Source organism: Rhodamnia argentea, chromosome 5 (assembly GCF_020921035.1).
Source record: "Rhodamnia argentea isolate NSW1041297 chromosome 5, ASM2092103v1, whole genome shotgun sequence".
Lineage (NCBI taxonomy): Eukaryota > Viridiplantae > Streptophyta > Magnoliopsida > Myrtales > Myrtaceae > Rhodamnia > Rhodamnia argentea.
Genome location: NC_063154.1, coordinates 22786988 through 22803415, shown reverse-complemented (window position 1 = coordinate 22803415; position 16428 = coordinate 22786988). Strand labels below are relative to the sequence as shown.

The 16428-nt window shown below is 40.5% G+C and overlaps 1 protein-coding gene across 1 annotated transcript; it reads left to right on the top strand.

The window, feature by feature from the left end:
- Positions 1-7275: 7275 nt before the first annotated feature.
- On the top strand, positions 7276-10121 carry LOC125315249. Its single transcript, XM_048279698.1, has 2 exons — positions 7276-8004; positions 8097-10121. Exons 1-2 carry the CDS (start codon positions 7276-7278, stop codon positions 10119-10121), a joined length of 2754 nt encoding a protein of 917 aa, XP_048135655.1.
- The last annotated feature ends 6307 nt before the right edge of the window (positions 10122-16428 follow it).

Genomic DNA, 16428 nt, shown 5'->3' with positions numbered 1-16428 from the left:
GGGAAGAGTCATAAATGTTGTCAGATATGACCGAGATGGTAAGTATTTTGATAGGCATGGCAATGCTGGATAGCATAAAAGACCATTTGCCAAATACTTGAAGAATACTGGCATAGTAACTAGGTTTACTATGCTTGTGAGTTCTTAACAAAATGGTGTGATCGGAAGTTGTAGTTGCACCCTTATGAATATGATGAGGAGTATGATTAATAGAATCAATTTACCAAATTTGCAGTGGGGTAATGCTTAGAAAGCGACTCTTTATGTTCTAGACCATGTTTCTATCAAAGCTAATCCATTGACTCATTTTGAGTCATGGACGGGGTGTAAGAATAAGATGAACCATTTTAAGGTTTGAGTATGTTTTGTAGAAGTGAAGCAATAATCCATCATTAAGTAAGTTGGACTTCCGAATAACTCAGTATTACGTCGTATATTACCTAGATCATTCAAAGGGGTATTGGTTTTATAATTGCCATGGAAGCACAAGAATTGTGAAATTACATACAGTGAAATTTCTGGATTTTGATGTGGCCAATTACAAGAACAGCTCACAAATTATTGAGTATATTAGTATGATGATGATTGTTGTGTCGTTTTCTCTGCCTATTCAAGATGATCATGGAGCCTCCCACATCATAAACTGATTCTATTGGGATTCAAGATCTTGTTGTTGAAACAGATTCTAATGAAGTTCCTTAAGCCATACAGGTGCATGATGAGGTTGTAATAGCTCCACCTAAAAGATCTATCATACAAAAATGATCAGCCATATCACCTTGCCATATAGTCTATCTAAGAGAGCTTGACTACGATATCGGCTGTTTGGTTGATCTAGTGACCTATACAAATGTTGTTTCTTGTCCTCAATTAGATATATGGTTGGATATGATGAAAGACGAGATGCAGTCTATGAAACATGATGGTATTTGGGAGCTTGTTGAATTGCTTGAAGGTCACAAGTTCTTTGGCTGCAAATGGATGTATAAGACCAAAATGAATTCCAAAGGAAGATTGAGAAGTTTAAAAGCCAAACCGGTAGCTAAGGATTTCACTTAGAAAGAAGGAGTAGACTACGAGAAATTTTCTTTCTAGTTTCTTTCAAGGATTTTTTAGAGTGATCATGGCATTAGCAGCTCATTTTGATTTAGAGTGACACCGGATAGATGTTAAAACTACTTTTCCGATTGGAGATCTTGATAAGGAAGTCTTTATGGCACAACTCAAAAGCTTTGCAGCTAATGATTCAGGTAAGCTTGTGTATAGACTAAAATGTCTATTTATGGTATCAAGAAAGCTTCTAGACAATTGCATTTAAAGTTTTATAGTATTGACACTTGATTTGGTTATGTTGAGAACAAAGTAGATTAGTATATATACTGCAAGGTCAATGAGAGGAATATTTTCTCCTTAGTGCTTTATGTAGATAATATCTTGCATATGAGGAGTAATATTGGATTACTGCAGAAATCGAAGCAAATGTTGTCGAAGCATTTTGACTTGAACGATCTTGATAAGGCGCCTTTTGTTCTTGGCATTGAGATCCATTAGAATCATTCTCGCCGATATTAGGTTTGTTTTAAAGGACATATGTTGATCGTATTTTGAAAAGATTCAGTATGCGGTATTGCTAGATAGGAATTACTCTTGTCATTAGGATAACAAACTGAATCCGTTACGGTATCCTCATATGGTTGTTGAGAAAGCCCAAATGAGGAATGTACCTAATGCTAGTGTACTTGAAAGTATCATGTATGCTTGAGTTTTCAATAGACTAAACATTGTTTTTGCAATTGGACTTTTAGGCAAATTTTAATCAAATTCAGAACACGATCTCTAGTTTACTGCCAAGAAGGTTTTAAGGTACTTAAGGAAGACAAAGAACTATATGCTAATTTATAGACATGTTGAGGACTTGCAATTAGTAAGGTATTCTGATGCAGATTTTGCTAAGTATCGGGATGACAAGAAGATTGTCATCTTTATGTTAACAAGAGGTGCAGTATCATGGAAAAGTAAAAAAAAAAATAGAACCTAGATTAACCTATACCATACTAGTGGAGTTTATAGCATGAGTTTCAACTTTTACTCAAGCTATATGTCTTAGAAACCTCATTAGGGAGTTGGTTGTGTTTGATTGTAGATAGACCTATATAGTTGTATTGTGACAATAGCCCCGCAATGTTGTCTGTTAACAACAACAGAGGTCTCAAGGGGTCAAAGTGTTTGGCGGTCAAGTTTTTGACCATAAAGGAAATAATTGAGAATGGTAACATTAAAGTAGAGCATATTTTCACAGGTGATATAGTTATTGACCCACTATCAAAAGGTCTCTGCCCTTGTGTATTTGAACGACATATCATAAGCATGGGCTAAGGAGCATCATGGTGTCTGTTACGACATGTCATTTGGATGGGCTTAAAAGTATCATGGGATGCTGCTATTTAGTGGTGCTATCTTATTTTGCTCTAATATTGTTTACATCTGTAGTTGTCATATTTTGTAACAACATTTGATATGTGTCAACTCTTTTGTATGCAATAAAGTATTTATGAATGAGTTGATGTTGAATACATGTATATCTGGTGAAAATCTCAAGGTTTGTGTAAACCTTAAGTAAAAGCTAGGGGCATTTAGTTATTAGTCTTAAGTATATGTCTTATTACACATAAAGTAAAATTAACTATAAGGACAAGTCATATGTAGGTTTATTGGAACCATAAAGGATATTCCATGGTGGTACACGAGGTTTCGTGACACATAATGAGAGAGAATGTGACCGACAAATGAGATGATACATTATGAATCACTATTATGTGAGGTGTTGTCATTGGCTATACTACCATATTGAATCCATATCAGTAAAGTTAAAGACATTTGTGACCATGGAAGGCTCTATGTCTATTAATGTAGTTACCGCCATGATTCGGTGTTTAAAAATTTTATGGGATCGGATTGACTATTAATAATAATCACAAGACCAACATAAAATTATGTACATATAGTACGGTTTCAATTAATATAGCCCAAGTGGGAGAATATTAGAATTATCCTAATGTGATCTATATTAATTGAAATTAAAGCATATGTTGGTCCATTAAAGTATGATACATGTTTTTAATTAGTTATAATATTGGCTGGCTTAGTGTAGGCCGAAGAGGCACAACTCGTGATGAGAGGGTCCGTGCCGAAACTCTATATAAAGGCTCAAGTTCCCCCTCTAGCCTTTAACTTGCAGAAATCAGAACGTACCTATTCGTTTTGATGATGGTTATCTTATTTGGCCAGCATTAACGAGAGGAAATAGAGGAGAAGCACTCGAGTCTCAATTCGTCGATGTCCAGCATTAGTTTTACGACAGATTCTCATAAAGGTGCACGTGTTCTTCTCCCTTATATGTGTAGTATTTCTGATTCCGGTTAGAAGATTAATTGGGCATGCCACATTCGTGGCCTTGCATTTCAAACTATAGGAACTCCATCTTTACTTATTTTTCATCTTCACAATAATTACATCTCTGTTTCTTCGACATTTAAGTGTGTTAATTCTATTTATCATTATTAAAGCTGCCAACTCAACGTCTTTTTGAAAAGAAAAAACAAACGTCATTTGCTGAAAATGGAGTATAAGAATATTTCTCTGATAATAACATGAGTGAAGAGGCCCTATTAAACGGGTTCTTTCTTAGAGTTCCGATACAAAGAACTTATATCTTGTTATCGTAAACTGGTTGATTTGGTTATTTTTCCTCTTAACCTGATTTTTGGATAATAGATGATACAACTAATATCTGTTAACTCGGATTTTTATTTCCTAATATGAAATAGCATGTTTCAGATTGTGAACATTCGGGTTGGAGATTAATAGGAAACTTAATGGCCAAGAGGTGTTTCCTTGTAGTGTTAGAAAAAACAAAACAAAACAAAACAAAACGAAACGAAACAAAACAAAACGACGGATTGTCATAAATAGAAAACATGTTGGTGAGGTGCAGTTGGATATTTTGTTCGTATCTACAGGTACGAAAATTAGCTATATTTTGTAGTATGAATATTATTCATGTAATACCATTTCTTTAGATGGATCAACTATGCATTCCTATATAATATATTTTTAGAGATTTTTTCAAATTTAAAATCTATAAATTTTAAATCCGATAGAGGTAACTATTTGGGAATCATAACTAAAATTTTCATAACACTGCTTAAAACGACATTCCGAGACAAAATATTTCGACTAGTGAAGCGCGACATATAAGTTTATTTTATCCTGTGACCTAAACGTTGAATAGTGTATACTTGATGGTATGTGATACCGGACACTTGTGCGTGTCAGATTCTAAATGACACTTAAATTTGTCATCTAATCACTAAGCAATTCCATGGGTTAAATTCAAATACGTGGACTCCCAACCGTATAATTCTCTTTAACTGAAAATTAGGGTACATTGCATTGATTGATATGTATCTGGGTTAGCTACGGCAATGCGCCTTGGCATTATTTTAGCTCTAAAGGACAAACCTGCCACATGCAATATCACGAAGAGGTAAGTGCGCACTTTCCTCAATGAAAATTTGCCCAAAAAAGTTTAATAAAAAGATCTTTAACAAATGATAACTTTGCACTCGATTATACAATCAAATTATATGAAATGAAATTCACCTAACAAAAAACTAAGGGTCTTGCAAAAATCCCAAACCTAATGTGCTCGTTTCAATTCGATTCTAAATCTTTTAATTTGGTAATTTAGTCCTAAGCCTTGACAATTTGTCCATATAAACATTCCAGCAAATTTTGGCCGAAAGTTGATAACCTAGACGCTAGCCGTCCTATGTGACATGATATATGCTAACTTGAAAATTTGTTTAAATTTTTATTATTTTTCTTTTCTTTGTCTTCTTTTTCCTATTGACTGCAATTATTTGGGGGTTAACAAGGTTGACGTTCTTTACTCCAAGGATTTTGTAGATTACAACTGTTGCATAAACCTTTTCAATGAAAAAAGTCGGATAAAAAAGTTCGTCGATCATAAACATCATAACACAACTAGCTTATGAAACCCATCGATGGAAAGTGAGTTCATGACATGTATCAATGATAAGAGTAGCCCAAAACATGGAAGAAAGTCAAAATATGAGGCAAGAAGTGTCCATCAACTAAGGGATAACTGTAGCTAAAAGAACAAGAGTGGTTAGATAGGGATTGTTGCGGGGAAGATTAGGATGCCTAACGAAATGTATCATTACGGATACTGGATGAATCAAGGACGACGTATATATCTGTTAGAGATTCATCACAGACAATGCACTTCAAATAAGGATTGTACAACATCAATCAAGGAGCCCATCAGATCTTCAGAGTAGATTTTGCTTGACTCTTCAATTTGAATGTCGAAGTAGATTAGATTTCTTGGGTTTAGTATTTGTCTTCGATTATAAATCTTTTCTTAAGCTTTTTCATTTTGAAATTGACCGAATGAACTAAAATGAAAATCATCAAAAGGTTCAAGACAACATTGGCCAAATTGTAAAGTTTATAACTGAATTTGCGCTTGCACAGAAAATTTAGGACTTTTTGGATCATATGCAGATTATCATGTTCTCATGTACATCTGACTCAAATAGTAAAAATAAATTAGAAATGGAAATATCAAGTAAATTATGGAGAGGATAAACAGAAATTTTTTGAGTTTTTGCCTTTATATGATCGAGATAACAATGGATTCTTTTTTCCTTTTTTTCAAAAAACAATGGATTCTTAACCGCAAGACAAACGCACGGGGGGATCCCAGAAGAATTGAAAAGGCAAGAGCTATCCCTAGAAGGAGATGACACACTTTGAACTTAGTAGGTAAAAAGGATGAAGAGGCAAATTTAGGGCCGTGAGCTTTTTCTAGTTGCCTTATGTGATGAGGGCATTTTGATGAGTTTGTCTAAAAGGTTGTGCTCCAAGCCATCCAGGCTATATAAACAGCCATAAAATCTAGAGGTCATTGGTGGATTGGCAACAACTTATACTACCGGACCGAAAAAAAAAATTATCCTAATTCTCGCACACGTTTTGTTTGAACAGTCCTTGTTCAATTTAAATTAGCTGTCTAATGTATCCACAATAGTAAATTTTATAGCAAAACTAATCCAAATTGGTAATTGACACTCTCTCCCAAAAAATAAAAATGGCAACACACTACCACTTTATTTAAGGCAACTTTTCGCATGATACATTTGCTTCACGGACAATCAACAATTTGAAAAATATTTTCCTAATAATAATTCGCATATAGACATATAAATGAAACAAGAACAGACCTGGAAGAAGGAAAATAGAAAGTGGATAGATCAAATAGCTTCTGATATTCAGCACAGAATCTCAAACCTCCAAAGTCGAGAGCAACTAAAAAATACACAACCCCAATTACATAAGCAATTCAATCTGGATTCGGTCATTTGTACAGTTCTGTTATGCCCTAGTGACTTGATTGATGATCGTAAAACAGTCATGAAAGTGGCGAAACAAACCATTCAAACCTGAAATTCGTCCTCTCGCATCTGTTAGGGGACATTGTAACTATTTGTCGTAATCGAACCCAAGTGCGCACCTGGGAAAAGATGGTCGTTATGTTGATGTACGCTCCTTGGTCTCTTCTGCATCTTTCTTCTGAATCTCTTACCACCCGTCAAGAATGCTAGGTCCTCTTCAATTTCTTCCCTCGACGGCGCCACTGAAAACTTCGTTATCATCTTAGGAATCTTCTTCTTGCTTGGCCTTGTTTCTCTCAGGAATGCTGTGCCATGGCCGTGCATCTTTTTTTGGTCTCAAATCCCACGGCTCTTTTTTCTTCTCCTTGTCTTTCACCACTGGACTTGGGCTAACACCAGCAGTACTAACGTCGTTGTCCGCATTTTTTGATGCAATTAGGGCTCGCGAACTCGGAATGGACCGTTGATCGAAACACACGGCTATGCCGTGACGAATGGCGTTTTTTTTTTTTTTTTAGCGTTTCGAAGTCGTCTTCATGGGTTTTTGAACGTTTTTTTAGTTTCAGTGGCGTTTTCGTAATTTTATGTTCCTTAATGTAATTAGGGTTAACACCATATAAAAGGGTGTTTTAGGGTTTCGAAGACGGCAGACTTTTTGATATTATTCTATCGATTTGATAATCGCATCCGAGAGAACATATTGTTCCTCATTATCAATTCCAATTCTCCCGTTTAGCCAATTTCCGTTTGCGTTTTCGGCATCAATTGGTATCAGAGCACAGGTTGCCTTGGACCAATGGCTGAACAGAATCGTGGTGGTCGTGGACGGCGGGCTCGTGGTGGTCGGGGACGTGGAATCGTTCCTGAAGCAGATGAACAACCGCGTCTAAGAGACCAACGAGACGTAGAGATTGAAGAACAGAGAAGGCGAATCCAGGATTTGGAGCGACAACTTGCGGAGGCGAGATTGGACGTTCAATCCGAAGAAGGAGCGGAATCTGAGGATCAAACCGATGATGAAGAGGAGGATGTCAACCCTTTCGGGGTTCCCAACCAGGGACGGAATCAAGGAGTACGATCCGGAAATCAGCCCTCTTCTCGTAATTTCGGGATGAAGATCGAGATTCCTGAATTTCAAGGTAAAGCTCATCCCGATGAGTTTATTGATTGGTTACATACAGTAGAGAGGATCTTTGATATTAAGGATCCGACTCAAGAGCAGAAAGTAAAATTAGTGGCTATTAGGCTACGAAAGCATGCATCGATATGGTGGGAGCATGTGAAAAGGCAAAGAGCTAGAGAGGGGAAATCAAAAGTGAATCGCTGGGATAAGATGAAAAAATTGTTGCAAAAGAAATTTTTACCTACTCATTATAGGCAGGAGGCGTTTATTGAGTATCACAATGTTAAGCAACGAGATTTAACAGTTGAGCAATATACCGAGGAGTTCGATCGATTGCGGATGCGTTGTGATGTAGCCGAGGAAGACGAGCAAACAATTGCTCGATATTTGCGAGTGGCTGCGGTATGAAATTTCTGATGTTGTTCGGTTACAACAAAGATTGGACCTATGAGGATGTGTGCGATTGACCTTGAAGGTGGAAGGTCGTGTAAAAGGAAGGACAACAGTTCCAAACTCCAGAATCGGTGGTCGGCAAAGAATCCCGAGGAAAAGCGGAATTTCCTCAACCAATTCGACACCAACCGCAGCTTAAGGGTGCGAATTCTAAACCCGCATCCAAGGAAGGGCAAAGTAGTGCTGGAATTAATAGGGGAGGAGCTACAGCCAAGCGATGTTTCAAGTGCCGGGGACTCGGGCATTTTGCTGCCGATTGTCCGAACGCACGCATTGTAACGCTAGTTGATAATCCAACCGTTGATGAAGATCCGGTTTATGACGAAGCCGATGAAGGACAAGAGGATGTGGATCTAGATCGGGATGACATTATCTATGCCGATTCCGGTGAGTCACTAGTTGTTAGAAGAATTTTGAATGTTGCTGTGGCGAAAGATGAATTGTGGCTTAGGCATAATATCTTTCATACCAAGTGCACTAGTGGGGGAAAAGTATGCAGCATGATAATAGACGGAGGGAGTTGCGAGAATGTGGTGTCCACTACCATGGTGGAGAAGTTGGGGCTGAAAACAGAAGATCACCCTCAACCATACAAGCTGTCGTGGCTTAGGAAAGGGAATGAGGTAAAGGTGAGCAAGAGGTGTCTTGTGCAATTTTCGATTGGGAAAAGGTATTCCGATGAGATGTGGTGTGATGTAGTCTCGATGGACGCTTGTCATATTTTGTTGGGAAGACCGTGGCGGTTCGACAGGAAGACACAAGATGACGGCTTCAGGAATACCTACACCTTCAAGAAGGATGGTCGGACTATTACCCTAGGTCCTTCAGATTTGAGAAAGGAGGTGAAGAATAATTTGCTGTCCAGGTCAGAGTTCCAGGAAGAGGCAATAAACGCGCCCGAACTTTTTGCCATTGTGGTGATGGAGCAGAATTTTGATAGTCCCGAAATTCCCACTCAAGTTCCGCCTTTGCTTGAGGAGTTTGCTGATGTCGTGCCAGGAGAGATGCCACCGGGGTTACCGCCCATGAGAGACATTCAGCATTGTATTGATTTTATTCCGGGAGCTGTTATTCCTAATAAAACAACTTACAGGATGAGTCCTAAGGAACATGAGGAGCTGCAAAGGCAAGTGCAAGAGCTGTTAGAGAAAGGAGCAATCCGAGAGAGCATGAGTCCTTGTGCAAGGCCGGCTTTATTGGTTCCTAAGAAAGATGGGTCGTGGAGAATGTGCATAGATAGCAGAGCTGTTAACAAAATTACAATCAAGTATCGATTTCCTATCCCGCGGTTTGATGATTTGATTGATCAGTTGCATGGGGTGACTATCTTTTCGAAAATAGACTTGAGAAGTGGATATCATCAGATTAGGATGCGACACGGGGATGAGTGGAAAACGGCGTTTAAGACTAGAGATGGTCCGTATGAGTGGATGGTGATGCCTTTCGGATTGTCTAACGCGCCGAGCACTTTCATGAGGCCGATGAATCAGGTTTTTCGTCCTTTTATTGGCCAATTTGTTGTCATTTATTTTGATGATATTTTGGTTTATAGTGCTTCGATTGAGCAACACTTGCAGCACTTGAGAAAAGTATTTGAGGTCTTGAGAGAGCAGAAATTGTATACCAACACCAAGAAGTGTCACTTTTTAGCCGATGAAGTGACTTTTTTGGGTTATATTATATCGAAGGAAGGCATTCGGATGGATCCAGTTAAGATCGAGGCCATTACGACTTGGGAGACTCCGAAAAATATTCATGAGGTGCGTAGCTTTCACGGGTTAGCGTCCTTTTATCGGAGGTTTATTCGGGATTTCAGCACCATTATTGCCCCTCTTACGGATTGTCCGAAGGGAAGCAGATTTGTGTGGACCAAAGAGGCAGATGCTGCATTTCAGTTATTAAAGAAAAGGATGACTGAAGCTCTAGTTTTAGTGCTTCCAGATTTTACCGAGGTTTTTGAGGTGGATTGTGATGCCTCGGGCGTTGGTGTTGGGGGTGTCCCGAGCCAGAAGAATAAACCCGTGGCGTTCTTCAAGGAGAAGTTGAACGATGCGAAGAGGAGGTAATCAACTTATGACAAAGAATTTTACGCCATAGTGAGGAGCTTGGAGCATTGGAGGCACTACCTTATTTCGAAGGAATTCATTCTATATTCAGATCATGAGGCCTTGAAGTACATCAATGGGCAGCATAAACTGAATGCTAGGCATGCAAAGTGGGTGGAGTTTCTTCAGGTTTTCGGTTTGCCATTAAACATAAAAGCAGGAGCGCTAAATAAGGTAGCGAGATGCATTGAGCGAAAGGCATTCTTTGCCGTCTACAATGCGAGTGAGAGTTCTGGGCTTCGAGTCATTTAAAGATTTGTATGTTGATGATCCCTATTTTGGAGATATTTGGATGAAGTGTAGAACAGGACCTTTTCAGCAGTTTTTGATTGAGGAGGGTTTTCTCTTCAAAGGCAACAGGTTGTGTATCCCTCAGTGTTCTTTGAGGGAATCCATTATTACGGAGAATCATGCAGGAGGCCTAGTCGGGCACTTTGGGGTGGATAAGACGATGGCCTTGCTGTGTGAGCACTTTTATTGGCCCCGTATGGAGCGTGATGTGACTCGGTTTGTAGAGAGATGCGAATATGTCATTTGGCAAAAACCGAAGTACCAATGCTGGTTTATATATGCCTCTACCGTCCCGCTTGCGCCTTGGGAGGATGTCACCTAGATTTCGTTTTGGGATTGCCACGAACACAACGGAACAAAGATTCCATAATGGTGGTTGTCGATAGATTTTCGAAGATGGCGCACTTTATTCCCCGTAACAAAACATTTGATGCTTCACAAGTTGCTCGATTGTTTTTGCAGGAGGTTGTTAAGTTACATGGAATTCCCAAATCCATAACTTCTGATCGTGACGTGAAGTTTGTGAGTCATTTTTGGCGCACTCTTTGGAGGCACATGGGAACCAAATTGCAATTTAGTTCCTCTCACCATCCCTAGACCGATGGACAGACCGAAGTTGTAAATCGAAGCTTAGGGAACCTACTGCGTAGTTTGGTTGGGGATAGTCCGCGGCAATGGGATTTGGTGTTACCTCAAGCGGAGTTTGCTTACAACGGATCACAGAATCGCACTACAAGTAAGAGTCCTTTCGAGATAGTCTATGAACGGAATCCAATTACTCCTCGGATCTCACGCCATTGCCGCTTCACAAGCAATTCGGTTCGGACGCAGATGAACATGCAAAGCAGACAAAGAGTTTGCAATTCATAACCGCATCAACAAGCAAAACATGAAGTATAAGCAGGGTGGATCGGCGCAGAAGAGAGTCGTCTTCAAAACGGGTGATCTAGTATGGATTCACCTCGGAAAAGAGCGTTTTCCGGCTAATAGGTTTGGCAAATTGCAACCTAGAGCCGATGGACCATTCAGAGTTCTTGAGCAAATTAATGACAATGCTTATAAGATTGAATTGCCGGGTGGGTACAATGTATCTGGGACTTTTAATGTAGCAGATTTGTCACCTTACCATGCGGACGAGGAGGAACCTAAGGAGACTGATATTGATGAAGACGAAGCGGATTCGAGGGCGAATCTTTTCCTAGCATGGGAGGATGATGCAATTAGGGCTCGCGAACTCGGAATGGACCGTTGATCGAAACACACGGCTATGCCGTGACGAATGGCATTTTTTTTTTTTTTTAGCGTTTCGAAGTCGTCTTCATGGGTTTTTGAACGTTTTTTTAGTTTCAGTGGCATTTTCGTAATTTTATGTTCCTTAATGTAATTAGGGTTAACACCATATAAAAGGGTGTTTTAGGGTTTCGAAGACGGCAGACTTTTTGATATTATTCTATCGATTTGATAATCGCATCCGAGAGAACATATTGTTTCTCATTATCAATTCCAATTCTCCCGTTTAGCCAATTTCCGTTTGCGTTTTCGGCATCATTTTTCCTTTTGAAACGAATTCCCAATCTCCGTTTACTCTCCGATTTCCGCGTTGCAGGCATAACATTTGAAATAACTGGGGAAACACACAAGGTTTTCTCGATAGGAGGAACCGAAAGACCGTCACATACTTCCGTGATTGACGAGCAAAACAATGGGGAATAAGATGGCGATTGGGGTTTAGTTGAGGTAAGAGTCCCAACCCTACATGAAGACCCAATGGACTTCGGCTTTTAATATTTGAATGTGTCCATATCTTAAAAATCATCTGTTTATAAAACTTGATTGGCATTGAAACGAAGAAAAAAAGTTACTTAAAGATAAACAACGAAGAAAAGTAAGTTCTTTAAATAAAACTGGTTTTTTACTTTTTCTGTTTTTTCCAAACGAAGGGTATTCTGATTAGCAATTTTCTCAACTTCACAATTATTTTCTGAAGTTTGGTGAACCGGAAAATAACATGAGAACTGTCATGCCCCGACTCTCGAGCTCGCGACATCCTTACCTTACTCGCCTCAAGTCACGAATAATAACGTTCTAGGTAAGCTATCGACCTATAAAATAACGACGCATGCGGAACGTGCAAATCTCCCGCACAACAATATCAGCAGGGATAGTTCAGTAGGAAAAATACCACATTTATTTCACAAAAGTAGTTTCATTCAAACAATCGGAGCGGATGAAATTTAACCCTACCGAGCTACAGAAAATAAGTACAACCCCATACTCCGGGGGGGCTCACTAGGACCTCCAAAAAGACACAGGGTCAGGTAAGGTTAATCCCTCATCTACTCCCAAAAATCCTACCACAATCCTCCAGGTTCAACGTCCACGGCTTCCATCACCGCCCGAAAATTGTTAACCACGACGGGGTGAGAAATTAATCTCGGTGAGCCAACGCCTAAGCCCGGTTAGGACGTTGATTCGCTCAGACACCCTAATAAACAATCACAATAATACAGAGTAGATATTTCAATCACATGTAAGCTTACCTTCCAGGCCACATATAATGCAATGCGGACTCGACTCAACAATCAACTAACCAAATCAATTCAACCCACCGCAAAGCATCACAACACTTGCATACACAGAACACCACACGTAGTCCTTTTATTATTAGATCCGACCCGTAGGTCTAGCACACTAGTCGGTTGGTGCTCTCCTAGCAGGACCAGCCATCGTCCCTTACTTCCAACGACGGCGTCTGATAGCCCATGTGACTCCGCTCGACCAATCAGAAGACAATGATTGTTGACACGGCACGGAGCTAACAAGAATCTTTAAAAGGGTTTGGCCCATCACAAGCTGCGACCGGCAAACATACAGCTAGTAAACAATAACTGACGCACATCCAGCAACCAGAAGACAATGATTGCCGGGACTGATCGACCAGAAAACAATGATCGTCGGAATTATCCCATTATGTGACCACTCGAGCACTTCGACAACCAACCAATTCATTTCTTGGATTTAGGTCGAATGCTCATACTCACATGTTCAAATACTTGGTCCAAGGCCCTTTTTGTGCAAAAACATGCAATTTTATCTCATACGTGGTCACATGAATGCGCAATTTATATTGACTAACATACCAAGCAATTTGGGGCGATTAACCCCTAATCGGACATTCACGGCAATCAACAACCAAACCGGCACTCACAGCCAACAATTCAATACTTCAATTAATCAATTGCAGCTAGTCGATTATTAATCCCAATTTCAATACCAATTGCGCACTCGTCTCTAGCCTATCGCTCGCTCGCGATCAATCAATTCAATCGATCAAATCAATCAATTCTAATTAGGCATAGAATCCTAACTAATTAGACTAACTTAACCAATTAGGGCCATTGAACCTAAACCAAGTTTCCAACCTAAACCGGCCATAATCGAGCTACCTAAACACCTAATAATCTAATTAAACTAATCCGAACGCAATTAGCATCCTAACCAAGATTTAGGGGCTAACTCACAATTAAATTAGCTCGGGTAGTCTCAACTCGAGCGGTGGCAACACGAACTCAGCCTGGCCCACGACGACGATCGGCGACGACTAACGGCCCAATTTAAGTTCCGGGCTTCCAACTTGGTCAAAGGTGGCCCGAAGACTTGGCGACACCTCGGGACGGCGGCCGACGGCCAGAGCCGGCCGGAACAATAGTGGCCGGCGTGAACAGCACTCGGGCAAAACAGGGTGGCCAAAGTTCGGGGGTTTCCAGTGGAGCCGTGGGTGGCGGGACAGAACCAGCGGACGGCCGGAGGTGGCCAAACCGCGGTTGAGCGGAACCAGTGTCGAAATAGGGGGAATTGGGTTTGAAAACAGGGGAGGTTGTTGGGGTATATTCGGGGCTCTACGGGCGTCGATCGGCTTCTGACGACTTCGTGGAACAACTAGAGGTGGAGGGCAACCGCCCGGGGTGGTCGGCGGCCAATGGGTACGACCGAATCGCGGCAGAGGGCGGCGGACAGCAGCTCGGCGCAAAACAAGGGACGCGAGCTTCGGGTGGTCGTTCATGGCGATCCGGCGGGCGATGGGCAGCGAGCCGAGGTCGAGAGGCTCGTGGTGGTGGCAGAGGACAACATCACGGCAGCTGGTGGTCATTGGAGGTGGCCTCGGCTGCCGTTACGGCTCAAGCAGCCCACAAACGAGAAACAGAGCAAGGGTCGGACGGGGCTGATTCCGGAGCCTCCCGGCTGCGAACGGCGGCCGGGGGGTGGCGACAAGGTGGCCGAGCAACGATGAGGGAGTGAGGTGGTGGTCGGGGGCGGCGGTGTCGCTCAAAAAGGCTGGGGGAAGGAGGATGGAGGCTGTTCGGTGGTGGTGTCGTGCGAGCGGGGAAGGAAGAGAGGGCAACGGGAGAGAGAGAGAGAGAGAGAGAGAGAGAGAGAGAGAAGAGGGAGGAGAGAGAAAATGTTGACCGAGGTTGACCGAGGTGGGCTGATTGGACTGAGGTGGGGCCCATTGGTCATTCCAAAATTAAACAATTTCGTCCCATATGCATAATATCCAAGGGCGGTTTCGTAATTTTGACAAATCGGGACTGATCAGATTTTTGGCTCACATGATTAGAAATAAAATTGGATTTTCACGGGCTAGGTTCGGTCCGGAAAAAGTCTAGGCGCGAGGATTAAAATCCTAAGTCGCGGTGACCACTATTTCGAGACCTAATCGAAATCAAATGACATTTTGGGACTCGTCCAAATTCGTCACTTAATTCCTTACGATCCAAAAATTTGCACCAACTAAAATTCAATTTCTTCCTTTTTATTGAATTTGGGCAAATTACATGGTTCGAATTTCCCGGGCGTCACAAGAACATAGCAATTTACAAGTGCTTTAAAGATACTCATATGACAAATTCTTAAACAAAATTAGTTCAACTACAAAGTGTTTATCTTCATTGAACAATTAATAGGTAACTCTTGCATTAAATACCTAAAGTCAATAATCTGTCGATATCTCCATCAATAATGCTTGAGAATTATAAAGTTTATATGGAAGAACATATGGTTTCTCAACGTCCACATGTCAATCTTGTATTCGGCAAATTTGCTAGGACAAAGGCACATAAATGTTGTGTGTGTGCAAGAAATCGACATTCAAAAGATTAGGTAAAGCCATTTTATGTGAAAAAATTATTGGTAGAGATACACACGAGCAAAGACACATGGGAAGAAAAGAATACTTCGTTATTTTAAATTCTTTTGGGAAGTTTATTAAAATTTAAGTATTGAAGCATGTGAGAGATAAGTAAAAAATTGTTAACCTATGCAATTGTTAAGGGACATAATATACGTAAAATACATAAACGAGGATATTTGGAGGGAAAAAAAAAAAAACAAGCGATCCATTAAAAGTAAGATGTTCTCTTAAGTTAAGTTTACATTAAGCCTAACGTGTGCGCTCTGTGCGGGCAAGATTGCTTTTGTAAGTAGATGTGTTTCAATCGTAAGAGCTGTATTAATATGTCGCACTCTCAATCGGAAGCTGCAGTACTCACGTCTATTTTACTATAGATCATGACTATCACATGGCTTCTTCCTTCTATAACCAGAAAAAAGTGCATTCAAACTGAACAAATGATTGGCAGAAACCAAATAAGAAAAGAAAGAAAATCTGAATTGATAGGACATGGACGAAACTTTTGAATTTTGGCACGTTGAGAAGATACAGAGTGATAAATTGAGGAATTACAATTATGTCCGCTGCTTCTTCAGATTTCCCCTCTTTTCTGGCAACATTGTACTCCATCTCTCCACAACCACCTAGACCGAGATATTGGAGTTGTCCTAGACTCTTTGCCATATATATTGCGAAAAGATTTCGCAGACATGGGCGTTTCTCAACAATGAAGAACTCCACAAAGTGAAGCAACCTCTTCCACATGAATGAAGGAATCATATTCATTAGGTTGGAACAATGCTTCAC

What these genes read in the sequence shown, in the direction of transcription:
- LOC125315249 (XM_048279698.1), top strand. Translation starts at nt 7,276, where the DNA reads ATGGCTGAACAGAATCGTGGTGGTCGTGGACGGCGGGCTCGTGGTGGT. An exon ending in GATATTTGCGAGTGGCTGCG is followed by an intron (nt 8,005 to 8,096) that starts GTATGAAATTTC and finishes GTCGTGTAAAAG; the next exon opens with GAAGGACAACAGTTCCAAAC.